This window comes from Tamandua tetradactyla, chromosome 2 (genome assembly GCF_023851605.1).
Source record: "Tamandua tetradactyla isolate mTamTet1 chromosome 2, mTamTet1.pri, whole genome shotgun sequence".
In the NCBI taxonomy this organism is placed as follows: domain Eukaryota; kingdom Metazoa; phylum Chordata; class Mammalia; order Pilosa; family Myrmecophagidae; genus Tamandua; species Tamandua tetradactyla.
The window spans coordinates 197,578,078-197,605,614 of NC_135328.1; the positions used below are offsets into that span (position 1 = coordinate 197,578,078).

General features: G+C 44.7%; 1 protein-coding gene, 1 long non-coding RNA gene and 4 other non-coding genes across 6 annotated transcripts; 5 read left to right on the forward strand and 1 right to left on the reverse strand.

Moving 5' to 3' along the window:
* Positions 1-5,324: 5,324 nt before the first annotated feature.
* On the reverse strand, positions 5,325-8,021 carry RAB42 (RAB42, member RAS oncogene family). The gene is made up of 2 exons (XM_077137436.1): positions 7,783-8,021; positions 5,325-7,093 (listed from the first exon to the last, which is right to left on the reverse strand). The coding sequence occupies exons 1-2, from the start codon at positions 8,019-8,021 to the stop codon at positions 6,670-6,672; spliced, it is 663 nt and encodes a 220-aa protein (XP_076993551.1). The 3' UTR covers positions 5,325-6,669.
* Positions 8,022-23,713: 15,692 nt separating this feature from the next.
* Positions 23,714-26,592, forward strand: LOC143674624 (uncharacterized). The gene is made up of 6 exons (XR_013171134.1): positions 23,714-23,980; positions 24,482-24,532; positions 25,062-25,122; positions 25,422-25,482; positions 25,880-25,930; positions 26,457-26,592. It is a non-coding gene; the product is annotated as an uncharacterized LOC143674624 (long non-coding RNA).
* Positions 24,582-24,716, forward strand: LOC143675360 (small nucleolar RNA SNORA16B/SNORA16A family). Its single transcript, XR_013171586.1, has one exon. It is a non-coding gene; the product is annotated as a small nucleolar RNA SNORA16B/SNORA16A family (small nucleolar RNA).
* LOC143675369 (small nucleolar RNA SNORA44) lies at positions 25,206-25,337 on the forward strand. Its single transcript, XR_013171595.1, has one exon. It is a non-coding gene; the product is annotated as a small nucleolar RNA SNORA44 (small nucleolar RNA).
* Positions 25,517-25,636, forward strand: LOC143675372 (small nucleolar RNA SNORA61). Its single transcript, XR_013171598.1, has one exon. It is a non-coding gene; the product is annotated as a small nucleolar RNA SNORA61 (small nucleolar RNA).
* LOC143675390 (small nucleolar RNA SNORD99) lies at positions 26,316-26,389 on the forward strand. The gene has a single exon (XR_013171615.1). It is a non-coding gene; the product is annotated as a small nucleolar RNA SNORD99 (small nucleolar RNA).
* Positions 26,593-27,537: the final 945 nt, after the last annotated feature.

The following is a 27,537-nucleotide window of genomic DNA, read 5'->3' on the forward strand; positions in this document are numbered from 1 at the left end:
ACAAAGTGCATCTGACTCCAGAACCTGCACTCTCTTAACTGTGCTCTAAACTATCTCCCTAAGTCCAGTGGAGACAGAGATGGGAGTGACTAAGGAGACATAACAGCTGATGCAAAAGTGCAGAGGTGTAAGGAAGTCAGTGTGTTAATATAGGTAAAGCCCAAGATGCAAGATTAGGACAGAGTGGCCAGAGATGAGCGGAAGGTGAGCTGGGGGTGGGTGGCCCTCATACTAAGATATGTGGAGGGCTTCATCCTGGCTTTTCATGCAGATACATGTGGCATTGGTCCAGAGCCTGTGCCTTGGAGGCTACCATATGTGTGCATTGGGGCAGAGTATTATGGGAGACCCAGCAGGCTAGTTCTTGGCTTCCCACCCTTTAGCATGAGCAACGTCTTTCTTAACCACTGGACACTGTAGGGCTCTGAAAAGATTTCATCTGACAAGAGGATTCTGCCACTAAAAACAAGCAATATAAACAGAAAATTGAAAACCACTGTGCAGGCATCAAGGAGCCAGTTAAGTTTTAGGTAAAGGACTGATGTGGTTATATTTGTGTTTTAGAAGCTTGCTCTGGCTACCAGTGTGGTAAGTAAAATTGAAAGCAAGCAAGAGGGAGACCAGCCAAAAAGCTGCAGTCAATCTTTAGAATTAAGGTAAAGAAATAAGGCTTGAGAGTTTTTCCAGGGAATTAACCAAAAGTCAAGAGTAGAAGTTGGTCACAGCACTAGGGATGAGTTTCTGAGGAAACAGAGCCAAATGTACCCAGAAAGCCCTCCTGGAGAGGACCACCTGTACCTGCATGGGGTGAAGCTAGGGGGAGGGAAGGGAGGCAGAGCTGGACTGAGAAGTTAGAATCACCTGGAGTTAGGGGGAAAAAGTCACTGGAGGTGATACAAGATAGCCTCTTATTTTATAGATCAGTACATTGAGGCCCGGAGATGTCTATACTGCTAGGCAGTATAGCACAGGCCTGGGACTCAGTCTGTGCTCTGGATACAGCATCCACCCTTCTAAATGGCTCCCAAGACCTCTTGCTGAAATTCTGTGATCTTTCCTGGGCAGCAGCACTGGAGGGTGGCCTCTCCCCAAGGCCCATAGCAGAGGTGTAATGTGGGAGGCACAGGGAGCAGGGGCCTACTCCTGCCATGCTTACTGGAACCTTCCCTGGCCACCTGTGTCCCAGAACTGGAGCTTCACGTGGACTCCAAGCTCCACCTGCACAAGGTACATGGAAGAGTCTATCCAGCTGAATGGGTGACGACCTCAACAAAAATGCCCTCTGTTTAATGTCTCAGTAAGGATGATTTGCCCATAGTCAAGTCTCCTGTGGGGATGATGCGGCGCTATTACTACCAGAGGGCATCCATAGTGCACAAGGCACCCAGGCCAGCCAGAAGGAGAGAGGCCAGAGTTGAGGCTCAAGCCTCATGACCCTGGGGCTTGATTCAGACTCGAAGGGAGAGAACCCAAAGGTAATCAGGGTATCCAAGTATCAGGTCTAGGCTCCCCAGGATACATCCAGACCTGGACTTAGAGAAGCTGCCACAACACCTCTGCAAGGATATGTCCCACCAAAACAAGTAGTGCTTCCCTGGAACAAAGGCCCTGGCTCCCATATCTATCCTACATGGTCTCTAGGTGATGACTTGAAAGACTATGGGTTGTTAGTCCCCAGAAGACCCCTACTTCCCCCTGGCCTGAGCCCCAGGCCTGGGCTGCAGGGAGTTCTTTCCCAACACTGGGTCTTCCTGCTGGCTTGGGAGGAGGTGTCCCAGCCAGGAGTCACCCCCCACCTGTCAGCAATAGACTGAGCACCTGTTCCCTTCCAGGGCTGTTATTTAAGAGTAAATATTCATAAAGCAAAGGGGATAAGTGAAACAAGATTGGCATTCATTTTGATATTTGCTGAAACTGAGTTATGAGTTTCATTTATGAAAAGAGTTCTTTTTACTATTTTATACTTTATATCCTTTTCTTTATTCTTGGGTATGTTTGAAATTTTCCATAATAGTTGTTAAAAAGCAAACCACCTACATGATAACTGTGTAAAGTCTGCATCTTTTTTTTTAATTTAAAAATTTTTTTTGAATACCAAAAAACAACAAACGAACGCAAACATTCATTACTTTTGATCATTCCGTTCTACATATATAATCAGTAATTCACAGTATCATCACATAGTTGTATATTCATCATCATGATCATTTCTTGGAACATTTGCTTCTATTCAGAAAAAGAAATAAAAAGACAACAAAAAAAAATTCATACATACCATTAACCCCCACCACTCCACCTCACCAGTCACCAGCATTTCACTCTAAATTTATTTTAACATTTCCCCCCCTATTATTCATCTTTATTCTATGTGTTTTACTTGTCTGTTGATAAGGTAGATAAAAGGAGCATTAGACACAAGGTTTTCACAATCACACAGTCACATTGTGAAAGCTATATCATACAATCATCTTCAAGAAACATGGCTACTGGAACACAGCTCCACATTTTCAGGCAGTTCCCTCTAGCCTCTCCACTACATCTTGAATAACAAGATGATATCTACTTAATGCATAAGAATAACCCCCAGGATAACCTCTCAACTCTGTTTGGAATCTCTCAGCCATTGACACTTTGTCTCATTTCACTCTTCCCCCTTTTGGTGGAGAAGGTTTTCTCAATCCCTTGATGCCTGAGTCTCAGCTCATTCTAGGGGTTTTCTCAATCCCTTGATGCCTGAGTCTCAGCTCATTCTAGGGGTTTTCTCAATCCCTTGATGCTGAGCCTCAGCTCATTCTAGGATTTCTGTTCCACGTTGCCAGGAAGGTCCACACTGGGAGTCATGTCCCACGTAGAGAGGGGGAGGGTGGTGAGTTTGCTTGTGTTGACTGGAGAGAGAGAGACCGCATTTGAGCAACAAAAGAGGTTCTCTTGGGGATGACTCTTAGGCCTTTTAAGTAGGCTTGACCTAAAGTCTGCATCTTGATCCCGTAATATAAGTGAGGAAACTTGAAGCTGTAAACTGGGAAGTGACTAAGTTAAGGTCACACAGCTAGGAGCGGCTGAGCTAGATCTAGGACTGAGTCTCAGCTCCATGCCCAGTCTTCCCCTCCTCAAGAGACTCAAACACACCCCTGAACTTGAAGAACTATAGTCAAATGGGGCACTAAGATACAGACAACAGTGCCTGATATCTCCAAAGATTGCTGTTCAGAGAAGGCTCTGAGAATGAACTGATATATCAGGTAAGGTGGTATTTGAGCCTTGAAGAATGAACAGAGTTGTTGTTTTGCTTTTTTTAAATTGTATAATATAACATTTATACAAAGTAAAGAAAGAAAAAAGTAATCATTTTCAAAGCACTTCTCAACAAGTAGTTAGAGGACAGATCCCATACCATTTAAAAAGATTCTATATGACATGGGCTACCATACCATCATCTCAGATTTTTCCTTCTAGGTGCTCTAGAACTTTGGAGGCTAGAAGGAATATATATATTTTTTTTACCATCACAGTCGACTTTTTTTCCTTTTTTGTGAAAAATAACATATATACAAAAAAGCAATACATTTCAAAGCACAGCGTGACAATTATTTGTAGAATAGATTTCAGAGTTTGGTATGGATTACAGTTGCACAATTCTAGGTTTTTACTTCTAGCTGCTTTAAGATACTGGAGACCAAAAGAAATATCAGTATAATGATTCAGCAATCATACTCATTTGTTAAACCCAAACTTGTCTGTATAACTCCATCATCACCTTTGATCTTTCTCCCACTTTAGGGGTATTTTTATTCTTACTTTTTCATGTTCAAAGAGGCTGTTATGAACAGAATTTTGATAGAGATAGATGTCATTCCAGGTCAGGGAACAGCACATGCAAAGACACAAAGGAGACTTGTAAATGAAGGAACTAAAGTTTATTGGGAACTTACATCATATTTAATCCTCCATCAACCATGTGAGGTAGAAATCATTCTCATTTGAGCATCTGTAGATGGAGGCTCAGAGAGGCAGAGGATAGAGGCTGGATTCCAGCCCACGGTCTTTGGTTCCAGCATATGCATGGTGGACAAGGTGAGTCCTCTTTACCCATGAAGTGTCAATGGCCCCCACAGCAGGCAGGTCCTTCAGAAAGGGTTCCATGGGTGGCAGACCTTCGCTGTGTTCCTTCTAAGGGGCAGAAGGGATAGTAGAATCAGACCTGGGTTGCAAAGTGTACAAACTGAACAAGGGAGAGGTGTGGGGGACGGCATGTTTCAGACAGGAAGCAACTCTTTCAAAGAAAGGCCTGGAGGCAGGAAGCAGTTCAAAGACCTGGGAGCAGGGGAGTCTGACTGCAGTAGGCCAGGGTCCCATTTTAAAGAGGGAGCTTTGCATGCCTAGGGCTAGAACTAAGGGAAGAGTACAGAACTTCACCCTTAGTGAGAAAGGAGAGCCCAGTCCACATTACAGAAGGGAGTCAGAACTTTGCATCTGGAATTCTTGTTTTTTTCCCCAATTGGTAGTTTCTGTTCCATTATAGTCGTTATAGTGGCAAAATCTGAAGGGGAAGGGAAGGAGACTTCCATTTTTTGAACTCCTACTATGTGACCAGCACTGCCTTTGATTTCTCATATAATTATTTTGAGAACCCTGTGAGCTGGGTATTATCACCTCCATTTTACAGATGAGTCTAACTGAGGCTCACAGAGAGAAAGTGAGTTGCCCAGGGTCCCACAGCTAGGACATAGTGGAGCTGGGATTCAAGTCCAGGTTTGACTGCAAAGCTGCCCTAGTTTGGGTGGCCGGATAATGTGGTAAAGAGGAGATGAGGCGGTCAGGGCCTGGTTCCGAACAGTGACAGGGAGATGAGGCTCCAGCTCTCCCGTCAGCCTGCCCCTCTCAGCCTTCCCCCCTCTCTCTACCCTGTTTTCTGCTCCTTTCCTCTAGTCAGAAAGCAGGGCAAGGCAGGACAGGGCTGATTCTTATCACTCAGACACTCACCCATCAAAACCACTAACAGTTCCTTTGAGGTGAGGGAGCGTGTGCAGAGGGGATCAGAGCCCTGGGGCATGAGGGAGGGGTTTGGGCCGCTGAGCCAGGAGCCCAGCCAGGGTACCCAGGGCCTGGCTGTGAAGTGGATCAGCGTGGCCAGACCTCACAGGCTTGCTGAGGCGCCAATAACACACCACTGACCATGGAAATAGCTCAGTGTGTAAACCCTTACATGTGGTGGGTGGTCACATAATTCTCACAGCGACCTGTGAGGCAGGAACCATTATCTCTATTTACAGATGGGAAACTGCAAGCTGAGAGAATTTAGGTAACTTACCCAAGGTCATTAACCAGTAAAAGGATTCACCATAATTAGTATTGTTAGAGAGAGGGGTGACTCCAGCCTGCCCAATGCTCTGGGAAGGCAGGAAGGGACATCAGGCATTATCTCTTTCTTGGCGGTGGACCTGCCTTGGGAGAGGCCAGGCCTCAGGGACTGGATTTTTGAAGTTCAAAATCCAGGGACTCGGATTTTGAAGTTCATTCAAAAATGTTTGATGAAGAATTAAAAATGTGCCCCCTCTCCAGACCACCTTTCCCCTCTATAGCACGAGGATAACAGTGCCAATGTTGTATGATTGTCATAAGTGGCAGTGAGGGGCAGGGCCAAAGGAGGCACAGGGAGACCCTCCCCAGCGGTCACCACGGGGAGGAAGTACAGAAATTCACACCGATAGGAATCGAGGAAGATTAGTGTGCAGGCATTTATTAGGGAGTATTTTTGAGATCAATGCCTAACCTTGGGGTGAGAAGTGGAGGAAACCAAGATTGACCACAGGAAGGATTTGTGCTCTAATGCTGCCACAACGATAACCTCAACCAAGCCCAAAGAAGACAAAGAAGCTAGGTTTGAGCTTTCAGAGTTGTACAGAGTTGGGGCAAGAAGGCCAGGCCTTTAAAATCAACCCCTACCCCAATGGGTAGGGGTGGGGAATGGAAAAAGGGCTCTTCACCCCTGAAGGAGGGGTTTGGTAGCTCATTAGTGCTCAGTGCACGCCCGACCTAGAAACTGCTCCTGCGTAGTCATCCCTTCCTCCCAGACCTAGGTCTGGCCCCTGAGCTTGTGGGGAGAACACTGGACCTTAGCCCATGCCTTAACTCCTCTTTGTCGGAAGACTTAAGGGATCCGAGCCAGGCCCACTTTGGAATGCCCCACACCTGGCCTGGCCTGTGCAGCATCCAGACGCTGAGTGGCTTCAGCATTCAAGCCCAGGAACCCTGCCAGAAATGGCCACGTCCCGCCAAGTGAGGAAAGATGGGGATGGCAGCTCCCGTCATTCCACACTCATGGCTCATCTCTACCGTGATCTCATCGTGCTTACAACCTCCCTTTGAAGTGGAGACTTTTATATGCACCGTTTTAGAGATGAGGAAACTGAGCCTTGGGATCAGAAAGCGGCTCACCCATCCCCTTAGACCTTTCAACTTGGAAAGAGGCTGATCTCTAAGACACCAAAATCCAGGAGGAGTGACACTGTTGGAGTGCTGTTTATATTAATCCTTTGCATTTATCCGGCCATTTGCCCTCCAGGGAGGTCCTAACACGCCCCCGTACCCTACCGCCCGACATACACACACTCCCCATCGCGCCAGCAGGTCTGAGGTTGGCACTGCTTCAACCCTTCCTCTCTGGAGTTAACAGTGGCATGGGCCTGGGTGCTGCCTCCTGCTAGGGGGCCCAGGGCTCTGGGACTTGTGGATAAGCCGGACACCCCCCCAGTCCTCCTCCAGCTTGATGTCCCCCTGCTGCAGGGCCTGCCGGATGGCATTGGCAATGGTGTCGAAGGCCAGGTCCACATTGCTGTTGCTATGGGCTGAGGTCTCCACAAAGGCCATGCCCAGGGACGCGGCCAGCTCTTCCGCCTCATGGGCTGAGACACAACGGCTGCTCTGCAGGTCACTCTTGTGGCCAACCAGCAGGCAGACTGCCTTGTCAGGGCCCTGGATAGCCATGACTTCCTGGTGCCAGTCTCGGATATGTTCGAAGGACTTCCTGTTTGTCACGTCAAACACCAGCAGGACACCCACCATGTTTCGGTAGAAGGACCTAGTAATGCACCTGGTGAGTGTGGGAATAAATTGGGAGAGGTTTAGTACCTTCTAGATACCCCCAGAGGCAGCACCTCCTCCCCTGGGAGCCACGCATCAAATGCCTCACATCCCCCAATGAGGATCATTTCACACAGCCCTATTGAGTCTCTGTTCTCTGTTTCTGTGTCTCCCCAAGAGACTGGGTACTCCCCAGTTAAGGAGTAACTTTGATTTACATACTCTTCTTACCATTCCTAGTGAATGCCTCATGTTTTCCTGGTCCCAAGTCTGTTTCCCCATTCTCTGTCTGGCAAACTCCCACTCATCCTTCAAAGCCCAACTCAAATATGCCTTCCTCTGACATCTCCTTGACATCTCTTTCTCCTTTCTTCTGTGTGCCCTCTCAGCATATCTGGTCCATCTTCCCCCAAAGCCTAACTGTCCTTCTAGGTCTGAGACATCTGGGCTCCTGGGCAGGGCCCAGCAGTATTTGCAGGATGAATGACTCGGAGTGTAAGGAACGTGGCTCTGCGGATCCAGACCCAGGGCAGCGACCCCCGACCTCTACTCCGTCAACAGGGCACTGCCCTCGCCCCCAGCCCGGGTCCGCTCCCCCTCCGTCCCGAACTCTCTCCCGGTTCCACTCAACTCCGGCCTTAGCCGCCCTTCTGGCCTTTCCCTCACCCCATCCCACCCCTCCCTCCCCTCCGCAGGCACCTAAAGCGCTCCTGGCCCGCAGTGTCCCAGAGCTGCAGCTTGACGCGCGGCCCGGCCCGCAACTGCAGGGCGCGGCTGTAGAACTCCACGCCCACGGTGGGCGCCGTCTCGCGCTCCGGCTCGGGTCCCGGGGTCCCCGGCGCGCCCGCCACGTAGCGCCGCAGCAGCGACGTCTTGCCTACGGCCGTGTCCCCCAGCAGCGCGACCCGAAACTGGTAGCGGCAGTTCCCGGTCTCCATGGCCCGCGTCCGGGTCTCCCACCACCCCCGCGGGTATTTGTCCCGCCCCGCCCCGCCCTGCAGGGTCCGCCCCCGAGAGCTCCCTTCCCGGGAAGGGCCGCGCCTCTCCCGCCCCGGACCCGACACCCATCAGCCACCCACAGAGGACTGTGAAGTCAGGGACGTGCCCAGCACAGAAGGGGCCATGGGAGCCGGCCGGGAGAATACACCTGGCCAAGTCACTTCCTCCTCAGAGCCTCAGTTGCTGTTCTGCAATATGGCGAGAATCATCACCCCTACCTCTTAGGATAAAGGGGTTAAACTAGATAAGGTGGGAGAGGGAGCAGGGAGGAGGCTTAACCAAGCATGGGCTCTCTGAAGAGACTAAGGGGCTAGAGCATCAACTTCATTCCTTCATCTACCCTTCCATCTGTCCATTCATCCATTGAGGAGGTTTCTTTATCCATCCTAGGATTTATTCCTCAATTGAGACCTTGCTGCTGGACCTGGGAACCCCGATCTGGGAAGTGGATGGTTAACAGGCTGGGCCTCATAGGCCCTGGCCTGGGGCCTCCAGTTTGATGTGTAACAGTCCCCACAGAACTGGCCAGTGCTGGGGTGGCCTGGGACAGTCCTGGGACAGCACAGAAAGGGAGCCCAGTTTACCTGTGGCCAGATGGTGGGTTCCTTATGTCCTGTGGGCAGCAACCCTTGGAAAGGGCTGTAAATGCCCTTTTAGAGCAGAGGAGACTGCGGCTCAGAAAGGTGGCCTGTCCCAAGTTATACAGTAGAGCTGGACTCACATCCAGGTTTGTCTCACCCCTCATTAGCCCCTTGATGCCACAAAAGAGGACCACAAGGGAGTCCCAAGAGAATCAGGATGTGGTGATCCAGGTTAGTTTAGGAGCTGGGGTGGGGGTGGGGGATGCGTCTGTCCCCAAGATCCCCCCGACCCTTTCCAGTCTGGCTTTCTACAAACCCAGGGCATTGAGGCTGGAGTTCTAGCTGGTCCCAAAACAGCTTTAGTCTCTCTTGGTTTGTTCCCAGTGATAATCTGATCACTCCCACTATCCCACTGTAGATTTTACCAATTCAGCTCTCCCAGCAAACTGTTTGGGGAAGGGAGCCCTCACTGTTGCAAACCCTGTCATATTTCCTCTTCATACAACTTCATAGTAGGTATTCTTTTTTTTTTTTTTTAAGAAACTGCCATTTGTAAATAAGCATTTTCATATGACAAACAGTTTCTAATTATTTTTAACGTTTTTATTGTATAACATAACATATATACAAAGCAAAGAAAGAAAAAAGCGATAGTTTTCAAAGCACTCCTCAAAAGACAGATCCCAGAGTTTGTCATGGACTACCATACCATCATCTCAGATTTTTCCTTCTAGCTGCTCCAGAACATTGTAGGCTACAAGGAATATATATATATTTTTATCATCACAATCGGCTTTTTTCTGTTTTGTGAAAAATAACATATATAAAGAAAAAGCAGTACATTTCAAAGCACAGCGCAACAATTAGTTGTAGAGCAGATTTCAGAGTTTGGTATGGGTTATAATTCCACAATTTTAGGTTTTTACTTCTAGTTGCTCTAAGACACTGCAGACCAAAAGAAATATCAATATAATAATTCAGCAATCATACCCATTTGTTAAATCCTACCTTCTCTGTGTGACTATGAGTAGGTATTCTTATTCTGCCCATTTTTATGGATAAGAAAATTGAGGCTCAGAGAAGTTAAATAACCAGCCCTAGGTCACTCAGCAAGGAAGTGGCAGAGTCAGGACCAGCTGTCAAGTCTACCCAAGGCCAAAGCCATCTGGGCTATTTCTGTTTCTGGCTGGGCAGGTTGGGGATCTGGAAGGCTCAGGTTTTCTTCTGGCTAATTCCAGATGAATCGATGAGTAACCATTTTGGGGGGAGTCTCCAAGTAATCTCAGCCATTGGTCATCTGCATTGTAGAACCCCAAGGGGTTGAGACTCTGCTGGCCCCTCTGCCTGCAGGAGGAAGAGAGAGCAGGCCAAGTATCTGGGCACCAGGAGGAGCCTTGAAAAGGGTGTGTGTGTTGGAGGAAGGGTCTTCTCCTGCCAGCTCTGCCCAAACCAAGAGATTCTGCCCCGCTCCCCGCTCTTCCAGGACAGAGCTCAGTTGCTTCCCCCCAAAGTCCTGTTCAGTTTGAAGAATATTTTTTGTGTGAGGCCTCTGCTGGGCCTGAGGATGCCTGCAGCCCCCTTTCTTACCTACCACTTATGCTCTGAGTTCCCACCAGAGCTAAACGTCTTTCCTCACCTCAGCTTTCAGCCAGGCACACTCCTTCTCTGCTCTGCAAAGGGAGCCCCTACTTTGGGCCTCACATAACCTACCCCATTCTCAGGCGGTCCTCATCACCTCTGCCCACCGATGATGTCTGTTTCCCTCCCAGGCAACACGCCCATTGAAAGCAGGGGCCAAAATGACTGTATCTCCAGTGTGTGATCCAAAGTAGTAATTCAGTAAATCTTAATGGCCGAATGAATGAAAGGAAGTGGTAAGTGCCACTCATTCATCCATTCAACCAACCAGCCAGTCAAATGCTACCATAGAGCAGAACCCAGGAAACCAAAGGATCAGAGATGGCTTCTCGGAGGAGGTGATACTGAAGCTGGGTCCCCAAGGATAAGTGGGAGCTGGGGAGGTCAAGGAGGCAAGGCACTGCAGGAGGGGGCAGCTGGGCAAAGACAGAGAGACCTGAAGCAGCGTGAAATGCAGTTTGATCCCGGCCCTCCCAGAAGCTTTTCTGGTCAGCCCAGGCAGACTGTGCACAGTCAGCATCTGACCCCTGCACTTCCTCCACGTCCTGATGCCTCCACCACGGGCTGGGTCACATGCTTGCCTCAGACTGCACCTGGCACCCGAAACCAGATGTCAGCAGACCTCTGCCACTAACTCATTGTGACCTGGGAACAAGTCATTTCCCCTCCCCAAATCCTGTTTCCTCTTCTGCTAAATGAAGCACATTGGAGTACAGCCCCACAAAGTAATTCTGGAGGAACTGGGTAACTTAATAGTCAAGGTTCCTGGGTTCGATTCCCGGTGCCTGCCCATGCAAAAAAAAAAAAAAAAGGTTGTCATTTAACAGTCAAGGTTATGCAGACCTGGATTTAGTTCCAACTCTGTCACTTATTAGCTAGGTGACTATTTCAGTTTGCTAACGCTACCAAAATGCAATATACAAGAAATGAATAGGCTTTTACAAAAGGATTTATTAGGCTACAAATTTACAGTTCTAAGGCCATGAAAGTGTCCAGATGAAGGCATCAAAAGGAAGACACCTTCTTTTAGGAAAAACTGTTGGCATCCCGGGATGCCACGTGGGAAGGCACATGGCGACATCTGCTGGCCCTTCTTTCCAAGACATCTCTGTGCATTTCTCAGCTTCTCTTCTCTCTAAGCCCTCTCCAAATGTCTCTGTGGGCATTTTCTTTCTAAGCTCTCTTTCTCTCCCTAGCTCTCTTAAAGGTCGTAAAGGATTAAGACCCATCTTGAATTGGGTGGGTCACATCTCCCTCGAAACAACCTAATCAAAGGGTCCCTCCCACTCCAGGGTGCCCCAACAAGAATGGATTAAAAGAACACAGCCTTGGGCGGGCCATGGATGGTGCAGTGGCAGAGCTCTCGTCTGTCATGCTGGAGACCCAGGTTCAATTCCTGGTGCCTGCTCCTGTGAAAAATAAATAAATAAATAATAAAAAGAACATAGTGTTTCGGGGGTACATAAATAGATTCAAACCAGAACAGTGATCTTGGCCACATTTTATTTATTAATCCATTCATTTGCTCATTAATTATTTCAACATCTGCTGCCCAACTTTTATATACTGGGCACTTGGACAGCAGTGAAAACAACAGATAAAATTACTGCTCTTATGGAGCTCAAATTCTAATGGGGAAGCCAGAAAGGAAATATACATATAAGGTGATGTCAGGGGGCAATAAGTGCTAAAAATAACAACCAAGCAGGGAAATGACTGAAGGGTGGCGGGGGCTCTATCAAATTGGTGGTCTGAGCAGGTGACGTTTGAACAAGATTTTTGAGCAGGTGATTAATATGATCTATCTTTTTTGTTTTTTCACTTATTTTTTTTTCAGAGCTTTATTGAAATGTAACTGTCATACTAAACTGTACATATTAAGCTATATAATATGTTGAATTGGAATATATGGATACACCTAAGAAATCATCACCACAACCAAGATAATGAACATATACAGAACCCATGAAAGTGGATAAATTTCAAAGTGCAGTTTAGTTATAGAGCAACCACTGATCAGCTTTCTATCACTAGAGATTCCCTGATATCTTCTTGAATCTTATATCAGTAAAGGCATACACTATGTATTCACTGTCTGGCTTCTTTCACTCAACATCATTTTAAAGGTTCATCCATGTTGCTGTGTGTCTGTTCTAGTTTGCTAGCTGCTGGAATGCAATATACCAGAAACGGAATGGCTTTTAACAAGGGGAATTTAATGAGTTGCTAGTTTACAGTTCTAAGGCCGAGAATTAAAACAAGTCTATAGAAAAGTCCAATCAAAGGCATCCAGGGAAAGATACCTTGGTTCAAGAAGGCCGATGAAGTTCAGGGTTTCTCTCTCATCTGGAAAGGCACATGGCGAACACAGTCAGGGCTTCTCTCTCAGCTGGAAAGGCACATGGCAAACGCAGTCAGGGCTTCTCTCTCGGCTGGAAGGGCACATGGCAGACACGGCGTCATCTGCTAGCTTACTCTCCTGGCTTCTGGTTTCATGAAGCTCCCCGGGAGGCGTTTCCCTTCTTCATCTCCAAAGGTCGCTGGCTGGTGGACTCTCTGCTTTGTAGTGTTGCAGCATTCTCTGCTCTCTCTGAATCTCTCTGAGTCTCCAAAATGTTTCCTCTTTTATAGGACTTCAGAAACTAATCAAGACCCACTCAGATGGGTGGAGACATGTCATCCCCTAATCCAGTTTAACAACCGTTCTTAACTAAATCTCATCAACCAGGGAGATGATCCCATCACAGTCCCAAATACACAGCATTGAATAGAGACTATTCTACCTTTAAGAAATGGGATTTATATTAAAACATGGCTTTTCTTAGGGGGCATATATCCTTTCAAACCAGCACATTCCACCCTCTGGCCCCTAAAAAAGACATGTTTTTCCCATATACAAAATACATTAATTTCAAAACAATATCAGAAACCTTAAACCTTTCAGTAGCAATACAAATGAAGTGCAAGTTAAAGACAGTATAAAATCTCATCAAATCAATTACAGGCATGGTCTGTCCTAAGGCAAAATCCTCTCCATTTACTCTGGACCTTTGAAAACTCATAACAAGTTATTTGCTGCCAACATATAAAGGAGGAACATTCATAGGATACATGTACACATTTCCATAGGGAGGAAGGAACACAGGGGTCACCGGACCCATACAGTTTCAAAAACCTGCAGGGCAAAGTCCATTAGATTTCAAAGTCTGAGGCTCATTTATCCTCAAGGCTTTAGAAAGTGGCAGTCCCACCCTTTCCAAATGCTTATGCCTGCCTCTCTCTGAATGCAACCTTGGGGGATATTGGGGAGACCACCTTTTTCTCGGCTCCACCCTCTCTAAGCATTAGGGCCACACCCGGGCTCTCTGCCATCTCCGGGGCACACGCTCAACCCCTCCATGTGGTGGCAGCCAGGCTCTCCCCAAACCCCAAGGAACGTGCTTCACTCTCTCCAAGACCTGAGGCGGCATGACTCTCCCACTGCAACGAGGTGGAAGGCCCATTCTCTGCCTTTGGGGCAAACTCACCCTCTCCACGGGCTTGGGTGGGTCTGCTCTCCTGGCCCGAGGCTTCTTGACTTCAAACCTCAGCCTCCACGGTTTTGCCTCTGAAGTTATTTTTCCTCCAATGTGTCCCTTCTCTGAACCCCTCAGTCCAGACTGGCAGCGGCTCTGTTTATACAGGTCCCACAGCACTCTCATTGGCTTTCTATGCAGTAGCCTTGGATCATGCCCATCAGACATAAGGAGTTTCCACAAATCCTTCCTGGATAACTCCATGTCCAATCCTGACTTTCTCTGAAATGGCTGGCTGGTTCCACATTTGGTTAAATCCACACTCAGGGCACTATACTCTGGAGTCTCCCTTTCTGTAGGCCCAAAATTTTCCAGGACCTCAATTTCTAGTTTCTTTTTACTCAAGAGTTCAGTTCTCAGCTTATCTCTTTCCTTTCGCATTTCACTATAAGCTGTGAGGAGAAACCAGGCTGCACTTTCAACACTTAATTTGGAGATCTCTTCTGCTAAATATACAAGTTCATGGCTTTTACAATCTGCCTTCCAGCCAAAGCCACGAGTCAATTTTGCTAGATTATCTGCCATTTTAAAACAAGGCTCACTTTCCTTCCAGTCTACAATAACACGTGCTTCATTTCTGTCTAGGGCCTCATCAGAGGTATCTTTAGAGTCCACATTTCTCCCAACAGTCTCTCCAAAGCATTCTAGGCCTTCTCTATCAAGCTTCTCACAACTCCTCCAGAATCTTCCCCTTATCCAATTAAAAAGCCGTTCCAACATGTTTGGTATTTGCAAACTGCAGCAGCAGCACCCCACTCTCCGGTACCAAAATCTGTTCTAGTTTGCTAGCTGCTGGAATGCAATATACCAGAAACGGAATGGCTTTTAACAAGGGGAATTTAATGAGTTGCTAGTTTACAGTTCTAAGGCCGAGAATTAAAACAAGTCTATAGAAAAGTCCAATCAAAGGCATCCAGGGAAAGATACCTTGGTTCAAGAAGGCCGATGAAGTTCAGGGTTTCTCTCTCATCTGGAAAGGCACATGGCGAACACAGTCAGGGCTTCTCTCTCAGCTGGAAAGGCACATGGCAAACGCAGTCAGGGCTTCTCTCTCGGCTGGAAGGGCACATGGCAGACACGGCGTCATCTGCTAGCTTACTCTCCTGGCTTCTGGTTTCATGAAGCTCCCCGGGAGGCGTTTCCCTTCTTCATCTCCAAAGGTCGCTGGCTGGTGGACTCTCTGCTTTGTAGTGTTGCAGCATTCTCTGCTCTCTCTGAATCTCTCTGAGTCTCCAAAATGTTTCCTCTTTTATAGGACTTCAGAAACTAATCAAGACCCACTCAGATGGGTGGAGACATGTCATCCCCTAATCCAGTTTAACAACCGTTCTTAACTAAATCTCATCAACCAGGGAGATGATCCCATCACAGTCCCAAATACACAGCATTGAATAGAGACTATTCTACCTTTAAGAAATGGGATTTATATTAAAACATGGCTTTTCTTAGGGGGCATATATCCTTTCAAACCAGCACAGTGTCTCAATAGTTTGTCCTGCTTTCTGGCTGAATCGTAGCCTGCTGGGTGAATATACACAGGTTGTTTAGTCCGTCTCCTGTGTTAGTTAGATTCAGTTGTCAACTTGGCCAGGTGAGCATACCTAGTCTTGTTGCTGCGGACATGAGCCAACGGTATGTGAACCTCATCTGTTGCCAATTACATCTGCAGTCAGCTAGGAGGTGTGTCTGCTGCAATGAGTGATGTTTGACTTAATTGGCTGGTGCTTAAATGAGAGAGTGCAATGTAGCACAGCCTAAGCAGCTCAGCATTCCTCATCTCAGCACTAGCAGCTCAGCCCAGGCCTTTGGAGATGCAGAAAGAAGTCACCCCGGGGAAAGTTGTGGGAACACAGGGGCCTGGAGAGAAGACCAGCAGAGACCATCCTGTGCCTTCCACGTAAGAAAGAACCTCAGTTGAAAGCTGCCTTTCCTCTGAAGAACCAACAAAATAAATCCCCTTTTATTAAAAGCCAATCCGTCTCTGGTGTGTTGCATTCTGGCAGCTAGCAAACTAGAACAGTCTCCTGATGAAGGGCATTTGTGCTGCTCTAGTCTTTGACTGTTACAAAAACAGCCACACTGATCATTCAAGTTGGAGTCTGTGTGTGGTCATAGATTTTCATTTCTCTTGGGTAAATTCTTCCTAGTGCCATGGTTGGGTCAGATGGTAAGTGCATGTTTTATCTTTTTAGAAAATGCAAAAAACTGTTTTCCAAAGTGGTACGCCATTTTACAATCACCAACAGTGCATGAACTTTCTGCTTGCTCCACAGTTTCATCAGTGCTTGGGATCATCAGTCTTTTTTTTTTTAATTTTAGTCATTCCAGTGGGTTTGTGGTGTTATCTCACAGCACTTTTCATTTGTATTTCCCCAATGACTAATGATGGTGAGCATCATTTCATGTGTTTATTTGTCATGTGTATTTCTTCTTTGATGAGGTCTGAAATTTTTTCATATTTTTTGTTGAGCTGTTTGACTTGTTGATTGTAAGAGTTCTTTTAACTTACTTGTTTTTTAAACTTTTTATTTTGAAATAACTTCAAACTTACAATAGAGTTGTAAAAATCTTGTGAAAAAAAAATACAAAGAAGTTCAATATACCTCCTCACCTGGATGTCCAGATTTACTGACTTTTTAGTATTTTGCCACATCTGTTATTTAATCCTCTATTATCTATCATCCACCTAATTAATCTATCTATATTTTCTAAACATTGAGAGTAGGTAGCATCCATTACGTTCCTCTAATACTTAACGCTTCCCTATACATTTCCTAAGAAGAATGTTCATTTATGTAACCACCTTAAGTGCAATTATCAATTCTAGAAATTTAACATTGATATACAGCATACAGTTTATAGTCCACTTTTCCCAAGTTATTCCAATAATGTCTGTTTAGCTTCCTAGGTTGTTTAAAACAAGTAACATGAAATGGGTTAGCTTAAATGATGGGAATATATTTGCTTCTAGTTAGAGTCTGTGTCTGTGAAAATGTCCCAATCAAGGCATCATCAAGACAATGCTTTCTTCTTGAAGACTGGCTGCTGGTGATCCTTGGCTCCTCTCCCACATGACAAGGCACATGATGGTGTCTACTGGTCTCTCCCTTTTCTTCCATGCTTCTATGCTTTCAGCTTCTTGCTTCCATGGCTCACCTTCTCTCTCTCTCTTTCATTGTATCATTCCATTTATAAAGGAATTAGTAGTAGGATTAAGACCTATTTCAGTTTGCTAAAGCTGCTGGAATGCAATATATCAAAAATGGGTTGGCTTTTTCAATGGGGGGTTATTAGGTTACAAATGTACAGTTCTAAGGCCATGAAAATATCCAAATTAAGGCCTCAAGAAGAAGATACCGTCTCTTCTTGAGAAAGAAAGGTCACTGGCATTCAGGATCCTTCTGTTACATGGGAAGGCACGTGGCAATGTCTGCTGGTCCTTCCCTCCTGATATGGTTTCAGTGGTTCTCTCTCCCCTCCGGAGGCTTTCCTCTTAGCTTCTCTAAGCTCTCTGAGTTTCATCAGTCTTTTATTATCCTCTTATAGAGGACTTGAGCAAGGGCATTAAGACCCACCATGAATGGGCTGGGTCACATTTCCATGGCAACAGCTCAAAATGTCCCACCCAACAATAGGTCTGGCCCCACCGGGGTGGATTAAGAGAACATGGCCTTTCACAGGGTACCTAACAGCTTCAAACCAATGCAAAGCCCATCCTGAATGAGGCAGGCCACACCTTAATGAAGTAACCTCTTCAAAAGGTCCAACTTACAATAGGCTTGCACTCACTGGAACAGGTCAGATTTAAGAACGTGTGTTTTCTGGGGGTACACAGCTTCAAACCACCACAGTGTTCTTTTGGGCATATTCTCCTCCATTATTAATTCCAGTCCAGGATGATGTTTTGTGTTTAATTGCCACTGTCTCTCTCTCTCTCTTTTTTTTTTTTTTTAACTTTTTTTATTGTATAATATAACACATATACAAAGCAAAGAAAGAAAAAGCAACAGTGTTCAAAGCACACTGTGACAAGTAGTTACAATCCCAGAGTTTGTCATGGACTACCATACATCTCAGATTTTTCCTTCTATCTCCTCCAGAACATTGGAGGCTAGAAGGAATAAATATTTTTTTATCATCACAGTTGACTTTTTTCTTTTTTGTAAAAAATAACATAATATAAAAAAGCAATAAATGTCAGAGCACGGTACAATAATTAGTTGTAGAACAGATTTCAGAGTTTGGTATGGGTTACAATTCCACAATTTTAAGGTTTTACTTCTAGCTGCTCTAAGTTACTGGAGACCAAAAGAAAGATCAATATAATGATTCAGCAATCATACTCATTTGTTAAACCCTACCTTCTCTGTATAACTCCACCATCACCTTTGATCTTTCTCCTACTCTTTAAAGGTATTTGGGCTACACCCATTCTAACTTTTTCATGTTCGAAGGGACTGTCAATAATATGGGGTAGGAAGCTGGAACTAGCTTATATTCTGGAGAGGCTGGACCCTCTAGGTTTCAGAATTTATCTAAGTCCAGGGATCCATCTTGAGGTTGCAGGTTTCTGGAAAGTACCCTAACGCATGGAGCCTTTTTAGAATCAGATATATATTGCCCTACAAGTTCTTTAGGATTGGCTGGAATGGATTTGGTTGGGGTTTGGCAAGTTATGACAGTAGCAACGTCTAACTGAAGCTTGCACAAGAGTGACCTCCAGAGTAGCCTCTAGATTTTATTTGAACTCTCTCAGCCACTGATACCTTCTTTGTTATACTTCTTTTCCCATTTTTGATCCGGATAATTGCCATTGTCTCTTTAGTCTTTCTTCTTTTTTAAAAATCATGGTAACATAGATTACAATTTAAACTTTTCCATCTCAGCCACCCCCAGGCACAAGATGTGCTACCATCACCAGCCATTCCCAGAACTTTCCATCACCATCACACCAAACGGAAACCCTGCTCCCATATTATGCATTCACTTCTCCCATTCCACTTTGTAACCTACGTTCTCCATGAATTTCCATACTCTAGTTAATTCATAGAAGTGGAATCATGCAGTACCTGTCCCCTGGTGTCTAGCTGACTCCATTCAACTCCCTGTGATGTCCAGGGGAGGAGGGCTGCAGGCAGAAGGAACCGCGAGAGCAAAGCCTCTGGGGTAGGAGCCAGCAAGGGGTTCTCCAAGAAAAGCAAGGAGGCCAAGGAGAGGGCGCAGACTAAGTCAGAACTCGTGGTACCTTCAAGGCCCACCCATGTTGTAGCATGGCTCAGAAGTAAGAGTTCTTCATATGTTCTAGATACAAGTCCCTTGTTGGGAGATATGTTTTGCAAATATTTTCTCCCAGTTTGTTTGATTTTTATTTTGCTTTCATTGTCTAAATGAAAAGTTCTTAATTTTGATGAAATGTAATTTATCAATTGAAAATTTCACTGGAGGTTCTGGAAAAAAAAAGAAAAGAAAAATCAGCGTCCAAACTGGAAAGGAAGAAGTAAACCTGTCTTTATGTAGAGACATATAAAAAATACTAGAGACTTTCCAAAAAAGCTACGGAACTAGTAAGTGAGTTTAGCAAGTTTGCAGGATATAGGTCATTATACAGAAATTAATTGTATATTATTATATAGTAGTAATGAGTATTTGGAATTTGAAACTGACAATACCATTTACAATAGCATGAAAAATATTAAAAACTTATGTAAAAAATTGTTAAAAGATATGCGAGACTGGTACACTAAAAATTACAAAACTGCTGAGAGAAAGTGAAGATGGAAATAAATGGAGAGATATACCATCTTCTTGGGTGAGAAGACTTGATATTATTAAGATGTCAGTTCTCCTAAATTAACATGTAGATTCAATGCAATACCAATCAGGACCCCAACAGACTTGCTGAAATAGAAATTGATATTAGCTATAATAAAATTTTCATGGAAATGCAAAGGACTCAGAATAGGCAAAAAAAATTTGAAAAAGAGCAAAGGTGGGTGACTTATACTATATTATTTTTTATCAGGACTTATAAAAAAGCTACAAAAACCATGACAGTGTAGTATTGATTTCAGAAATAGGCCTACACACATATGATCAACTGATTTTTTACAAAAGTGCCAGAGCCATCAGTTAGAAAAAAATCATCTTTTCAGCAAATGGTGCTGGAAAGTCAGATGCCCTATGTAAGAAAAAAGAACCTTGACTCTTAGCCCATTCCATACGCAAAAATGAACTTGAAATGGATCACAGACCTAAAAGTAAGAACTAAAACTATTAAACTTCTAAAAGAATACAGGAGATGATCTTAATGTCTTTGACTTAGGTAAAGATTAAAAAAATAGAACACAAAAGGCACAAACTACAAAAGAAAACAATCAATAGAGTGGACGTCATCAAAATTTAAAACTTTGCTTCTTAACACCTTGGCTGGTGTGTTGAGACCAGACTGGAGAGGGCAAAGGCCGAATCGGGGAGTCTAATTAAGAGATGACAGCAATATTCTGGGTGTGTGATAATGGTAGCATCAGTGGAGGAGGTAAGAAATAGATTTTTGATGGATTTTAAAGGTAGAAGCAATAAAATGTGCTGATAGTTTTGACAGTGGGATGTTAGAGAAAGAGAGGAAATCAGGGTCATTCCAAGGTCTTACTGAGGTGGGGAAGAGCAGGTTTGGAGGCAAAAAGATCCAGTTCTGAGAAGCCTATTAGCCATCCAAGTAGAGATGTCAAAGATGGGGCTGGACATAAGCTTTTGGAAGTCATCAGAATGTTTCTTGGCATCTGTCACCTTCTCCATAAAATGGGAATAATAGCAGTGCCTACTTTTTGAAGTATATGTGAGGATAAAAATTAATTAATAGATTAAGCACAGAATAGGTGCTTAATCCTTGGCAAGTATTTGTGTTTTGATATTGTGGCTAATTCATTCAACAGACAAAAACCTGGAGGCGTTATGACACAGCGATTATCTGGGTGGCCTCTGGGGAGCACTCCTGGATTCCAGTCCTTACTTTGCTTGTTAGTAGTGTGATCCATGCCTCAGTTTCCTTCGCTGTTAAAGGGGATAATCCTAACACCCATCAACTGGACTGTTGTGAAAACCAGATAAGACAATCCAGCACAGTTTAGGTAGTATGCGCTCAGTAGTTATTTATGTATTAGTGGAAGAGACAAGAATTGGACAAATAGTGCATTTCTGAGTTCTCAATCACTGCCTCCTAAGAAGCTCTTCCCTACCCCTCCTCCACAGGTGGCCCTCACAGAGCCCCTCCCTTCCCGAGAATGATTCAGTTGGTCTCTTGGCACATCCATGGAGGTCTCAGTGGATCTCTTCCTGAGCTTTGATGATTAAGTCCTTGATTTTTTTCTTTTAATTTAAAACTGTTTATTTTTAAATACTTTCAAACTTATAAGACAATGACAAAAACAATACAAACCCCATACAGAGAACTCCAATATGCCCCTCTCCCCCCTATACTCAGATCCACCATTTGTTGTATTATTTTGGTACATTTGTTGTATCATTCTATCTATCCATCTATTTATCCATCTAACTGTCTATTTATCAATCCATTTTCTGAACACTAGAGCACAGGTTGTATATATCATGCTCCTTGAATATTTAATGCTTGCTTCCATGTGCCTTTGCAAGAACAAGGAGATTCACTTACGCACTTACCTTAAGTGCAGTTATCAAGTTCAAGGAATTGAACATGATATGAAGTCTATATTCCACAGTTTTCATATGTTCCAGTAATGTCCTTTTGATCTTCCGTGTAAGATCCCACCTCGGATCACGTATTCCCTTTGACATTTCTCTTTAGTTGCTCTTTTTTTTTTTTTCAAATTGTGGGGGCATATATATAGCATAACTTTCCCAACTTAAGCCCTCCCAAGCATATTATTTAGTGAGTTTAAACACATTCACAATATTGCAGTATCCTCACACCTTCCATTATCAAAACTTGCCCATCTCCCCAATCAGAAATCTACACCCATTTTGCATTAACTCCCCATTTCCCCTGTCCCCTGCCAGTGGCAACTGGTGCTCTAATTTCTATTCCCATGAACTTGCATATTTTCCAATCTTTTCTTTGTCGTTACTATCTGGCTTAAATTTAACATTCTAAATCTATAAAATCTTGTTTGCTTTGATCCCAACTTAATGTCAGTAGTATACACAAACTATGTTCCCACACCCCTTTCACTCTTCCCCGCCTTTATGTAGTTCTTCTCACAAAGTTCATGTTTGTACGTTATCAGTCCCAAACCACTGATTTCTCATTGATTTTATGCATTTGCCTTTTAGATCCTGTAGGAATTAAAAAGTGGAGTTGCAAACCAAAAATACAATGATACTAGCATTTATATTTACCCTTGTTTTTAGCCTCACAGGAGCTTTGTTTCTTCTATCTATTGTCTATGTCCTTTCCTTCCAACCTGCAAAACAGCCTTTAGCATTTCTTGTAAGGCTGGTCTACTGGTAGCAAACTTCTTCAGCTTTTGTATATCTGGGAATTCCTTAATCCCTTCCTCTTTTTTTTTTTGGTTCATGGTCGGGAAATCAAAGCCAGGTCTCCTGCATGAAAGGCGGGCACCTTCCTTATTTTCGAAAGACAGTTTTTCTGGATATAGAATTCTTGAATGGCAGTAGTTTGCTTTCAGCATTTTAAATGTATCTTCCTTCTGTCTTCTTCCTCCATAGTTTCTGATGAGAAATCAGCACTTACTCTCATTGAGCTTTTCTTGTTCATGATGTGTGACTTCTCTCTGGCAGCTTTCAGAAGTCTCTATTTTTGGCATTAGATAGTTTGATTACAATATGCCGGGGCACATATCTATTTGGGTTTATCCTGTTTGGAGTTCATTGAGCATCTTGTACATGCATTTTCATGTCTTTCCTTAAAACTCCCCGATTTTCATGGGACATGACTTCCAGGAGTGAAATTCTCTCTGACAACATGGGACATGACTCCTAGGGATGAGCCTGGCCCTGGCATCATGGGATTGACAATGACTTCCTGACCAAAATGGGGGGGTGGGGTGGGAATGTCACAAAATAAGGTTTCAGTAGCTGAGAGATTTAAAATAGAGTGGAGAATCTATTCTGGAGGTCACTCTTATGCAAGCTTCAACTAGATACTGCAAGGTACCGTGGTGCGTCAAGCCCCAACCAAGGTATTCCTGAAAATCCTGATGAAGACCAGGACTCTGTCCGAGGCCCCTTAAATGTTTCAGTCACTAAGTGTAATTTTCAGAAATGTAAAACCTCCAGATTGCTCCTATGCCAAATAAGCCCTGAAATCCACAGGTACCAGCTTCTCCAAGAACATCATCCTTGCATCCCCCTTCTCCGTAATGTTGACACCCCTTTTGAACATGAAGAAGTTAGAATGGTCATGGCCCAATATCCCTATAGATTGGGAGAAAGCTCAAATGAGAGGGAGGAGTTGTAAAGAGAAGATAGGATTTAATAAATGAATATGACTACTGAATCATTATATTGATATTTCTTGTTAGTCTCCAGTGCATTAGAGCAGTTGTAAGGAAATACCTGAAACTGTGGAACTGTAACCCACGCCATACTTTGATATTTGTCCTATAGCTACTTGTTAAATTGTACTTTGAAATTTATCGCTTTTTTTGCATATGCTATATTTCACAATAAAAAATGTTTAAAAAAAAAAATTCCCCGATATTGAATTTCTCCAGAGACTGATCGCCAGAGAGCACCGCCTCCCACGGGAGGGCGAACAAACTACAACTCCCAGGGGGGCTGCGCGAAGCGCGGGTGTCATCGTCAGGCGCCGCCGCGAGGGAGGCTATATAAGCATCCTCCCGCCGCCCCTGCGTCCTTTCTCGCCGCTGCCGCTTTCCAGGTGCTGTTCTCCTCCATCATCCAGCCGGTGATCCGCGCTCTTCCCGTTGTCCCCACCCTCCCCAAGCCGCCACCAGCCTCGGGAGCTCCTGGACTCTTAAGATCGCAGGATGTTGAGCTCGACACGGAGGAGCCCTGCCGGGCCGAGATCCAAAATGTCTTGGCCGCGTGCGCGGTGAGAGGAGCCACGCCTGCGGCGGCTGCGCCCTGCTCCCACCTCGGCCCACCGTGAGTGACGCGGGCCGGCAGGGCCCGGTGCCCGGGAATCGGTGGTGGTGGTGGTGGCGGGGGAGTGGCCAGCTGCGAGGCACATGGGTGGAGGGGTGGATTCTGGGTCTGATGGGACTCGGTTTGCGGGAAGGCCGCGTGATGTCAGACAGACCCCTAGTTGAATGTTTTTAACGACTTGCTGGGTGACCCTGGGCAGGTGACTTGACTTGAGCTTTCTGGTGGTCATCCTGACGGATATAAGAGACAGTATTTTCTAGAGGGCAGCTTTTAAGAATCATAGATACTGTTTTGTACCTTGGCTCTGTCCTGTAAACCTTGACAGGTGACTGGAGCAAGTAATGAGAGGCTAACTCCCTCTAACATAAGGATGTTAAAGTGGTCTAGTGAAGATTAGTGAGACAAAGCATCAAAACACTTGCACAGGCCCTGGCACCATTGTAAAAATCCAACAAATGGAAACTGGTAATTATGGCTAATAGGATGACTTTTTGTTTCCAGAATGTTCCGGTAGATGAAATTCAGAAGGCAGTAGAGATGCACAGAACTTAGGTGAGTCTCAGGCGGCTTAATCGTTGCTTTGGGGCTGTCATGTAAGTTGCGCGGCCCTTATCGAAGCTGCAGCAGCTTCCCCGTAGCTACTGTGGTCAAAAAGGAGCCCAGAGTGACAGTTTTCCTTGACGGTCGCGGTTCTGTTTGCTGTAACTGATCTGCAACATTTCAGGAAAAGACAGTCCAGTGTATCTGCTGTTTCTCAGTTATGATCTGAGACCTTTATTAGCCATCTTTCCAGAAAGTAGCAGAAGCTAACCAAAAGCCCATGAGGGGCTTTTCAGAAGTGCCTCTTGGGGGCCAAGAACCAGTATAGAGAGTTGGTAAATTGTAGTGGGAAAACCCATCATACCTGGCACAAACCTTGACATGCTGTGAGTCACGGGCCAGAAAAGCTTAGTGCATCAGAATCAAAGGTAAAGGGTAAGGGGAGCGCTTGTGGGCTGATATGGGTATGTTAGAAGAACTATTTTGCATCAGTCAACCCTTGAGATTCCTAGGTACAAATGAAAGGAATGGTTTGTTTCAGGATATATGTATTTTCATCTTAGCTGTGCTGAATGAAGATTCCAGAATGACTGGCCTTTTGGGTGAGTGAGGATGCCCGGGGATCATGACCTTGTTGAATGGCAAGATCCTCAGGACCTCTGGTAGGTTTCTTATGGAGACTAGTTAGCATGTTCCCAAGGTCTTTGGCTGGTTGTGGCCATGGGATCTCCAACTGCATGCGAGAGCAACCTGGAAAGGCTTTTGACAGCCCAGGTCAGCGCAATACCTGCAGCTGCCACTCGACTTTCCTATAAGGTCTCACAACTGGGCTCGGAAACATCTAAGCCCGGATATTTCCATCAATTTCAACTGTTTTAAGTTTTTACATTTTTTTCTGCAGATTAGCCGTGTTTCCTCGCCATGTTAGCAAATGTGAAGATAACAGCTTGTTGGTGGAGCAGGTAAAGTTAGGTATTGAAACCTCAGGCTGGCTTGACCCTCTGGTTCCCTTTCCCATCGGATCTGAACATTGGTCTGGGTGGTCGTAAAAGGAGGAAAAGTAACCCTGAAGCTGACCTCAGTGCATTGTAGCATGCTGGTTAGTTTCAAACAGGTTCAAATAATGTTGAATTATTTTTAAATTCACCTTTCCCTGTAAAATATATCCATTCTTAGGCTTTTTTTTTAATTAATTAAAAAAAAAAGAAATTAACACAACATTTAGAAATCATTCCATTCTACATTCTTAGGCTTTTTGAAGGGATGAGTAAATGAGTAGATGTGGGCAGCTGGTGGAGCAATTTCTGGGCTATTATATATACTCTGGGAAAGATCTGTTCATGTGGCTTTGTTTTTTAGATGTGATACCAAGAGAAATACTCTCATCTGTGATTGTGGATCTAGAGTTGGGTAAGTTGAACTACTAAATGAATAATTCCTTGGATCTTTAGATAGTGCTGACTCATAAGGACCCTGTACCTAAGCTGTGTGGCAAATAGAATTACATTGTTGCTACAGGTCTTTGCAGAAGTCCCAGCTGTTCTGGCATTCCTTGTGTAATATTAGCTGTTCATGACCAGAGACCAAAAATTTTCCATTGTGATTTTGCCCACCTTTTAACCCATGAGCACAGTCTAGCAAGACCCAGCAGCTCTTGATCTTGGGCAGCAAGGGCCTGATGTGAATGAGCTGTAGGTACTTGACCTCAGGCTGGGTTGCTTGGGGTAATCTTGACCCCTCCCCTCAGGGTACACAGGAGATGGATTGGGTAGAAACAAGTAGCTCTATCTAGCAGACTGGTCCAGGATGAAACCTAATCTGAGTGGACATCTTTGGATGATAAATGCGGATATGGGACTGAGACCAGCTCTTAGGAGAATGCTTTGGTGAGGTGTAGTTGGAGCAGTACCAACACTGACTTGAGCTTCCTTTTCAGGAGCACTGGGAAGAGACACCTAGCTGCTAATCAGGAAATGGTGACCGTGGCAAACAGAGTCCTTTGCATTTTGCTTAGTGTTTTAACCCTGGTGTCTGGCAGCTGATGACCAATAAAAGACTACTGTATGAAAGTATGCCACTTTTTTTTGGTGTTGTTTATTCCCCCATCTGAAATCTCAAACCTTCATAAAAAAGGATACCGTCCAAGAAATTTGATAATTATATGTAGTTCTCCTTGGAAGGACCCTTTGTTTTGGGTCCTTTCTTACTCTTTAAAAGATCTTGAAGGCTTTTCATGGTCTAGACAGTGAGCTTCATGAATTAACAGCCCAAATACCCCCTCCCCTCCAAATCCAGAGAAAAGATGCACATATTTAGCTTCTCGGAAGGAAGATGACAATTTATACTGGAAAATATAAATTTCCTGATTTAACAGTAAAATCAGGAAGTAGGGAAGTACAAAGGAAACTAGATTTAGGTGAATCAGGAAATTAGTATCCCTTCATTGCTAAAGAAAAAAAGTGCTAAAGACAGCACTTAAAATTAAAGGCCTTAGGTCAGCCCAGAACCTGCCCTGATTCCAAAGCTATCTTGGTAGACAGGTGGATTTAACAAACTGGTCAATGCCTAATGTGCTTAAACTAACCTATAAATGAACATCATCAGTTATGGCTAGCTGGTCCTGTGCTCTGAAACCCCAGTGTCACAGATTGGCAGTTAGGTGCACCAGGCAGAAAACCCACAGCTTTTTTTCACTATCAAACCTAGCGCTTTGGTCTGTACACAGACCTAGCTGGAATGTCATGCCATTACTCAACAATGGGCCAGCCAGTCTTGGAATGGGGGGTGGGAGGGTGGAGGAATACTCATGATGGTCTCACTGCTTTAACAAGCAGATGCCCCATCATTTCTAACGATAAGGGCCTCTAAACATATGGCTTGATGGGTATTTGAATCATGATCCACTTTTTAATTCCAAACTGCCCAGGGGAATGGAAAACTCTGAGGTAAATTATTCCTATTCAGAGATGGAAAAAAAATAGCTCTCTTAATGGGCGGTCCTTTGATTTTCAAAGTGA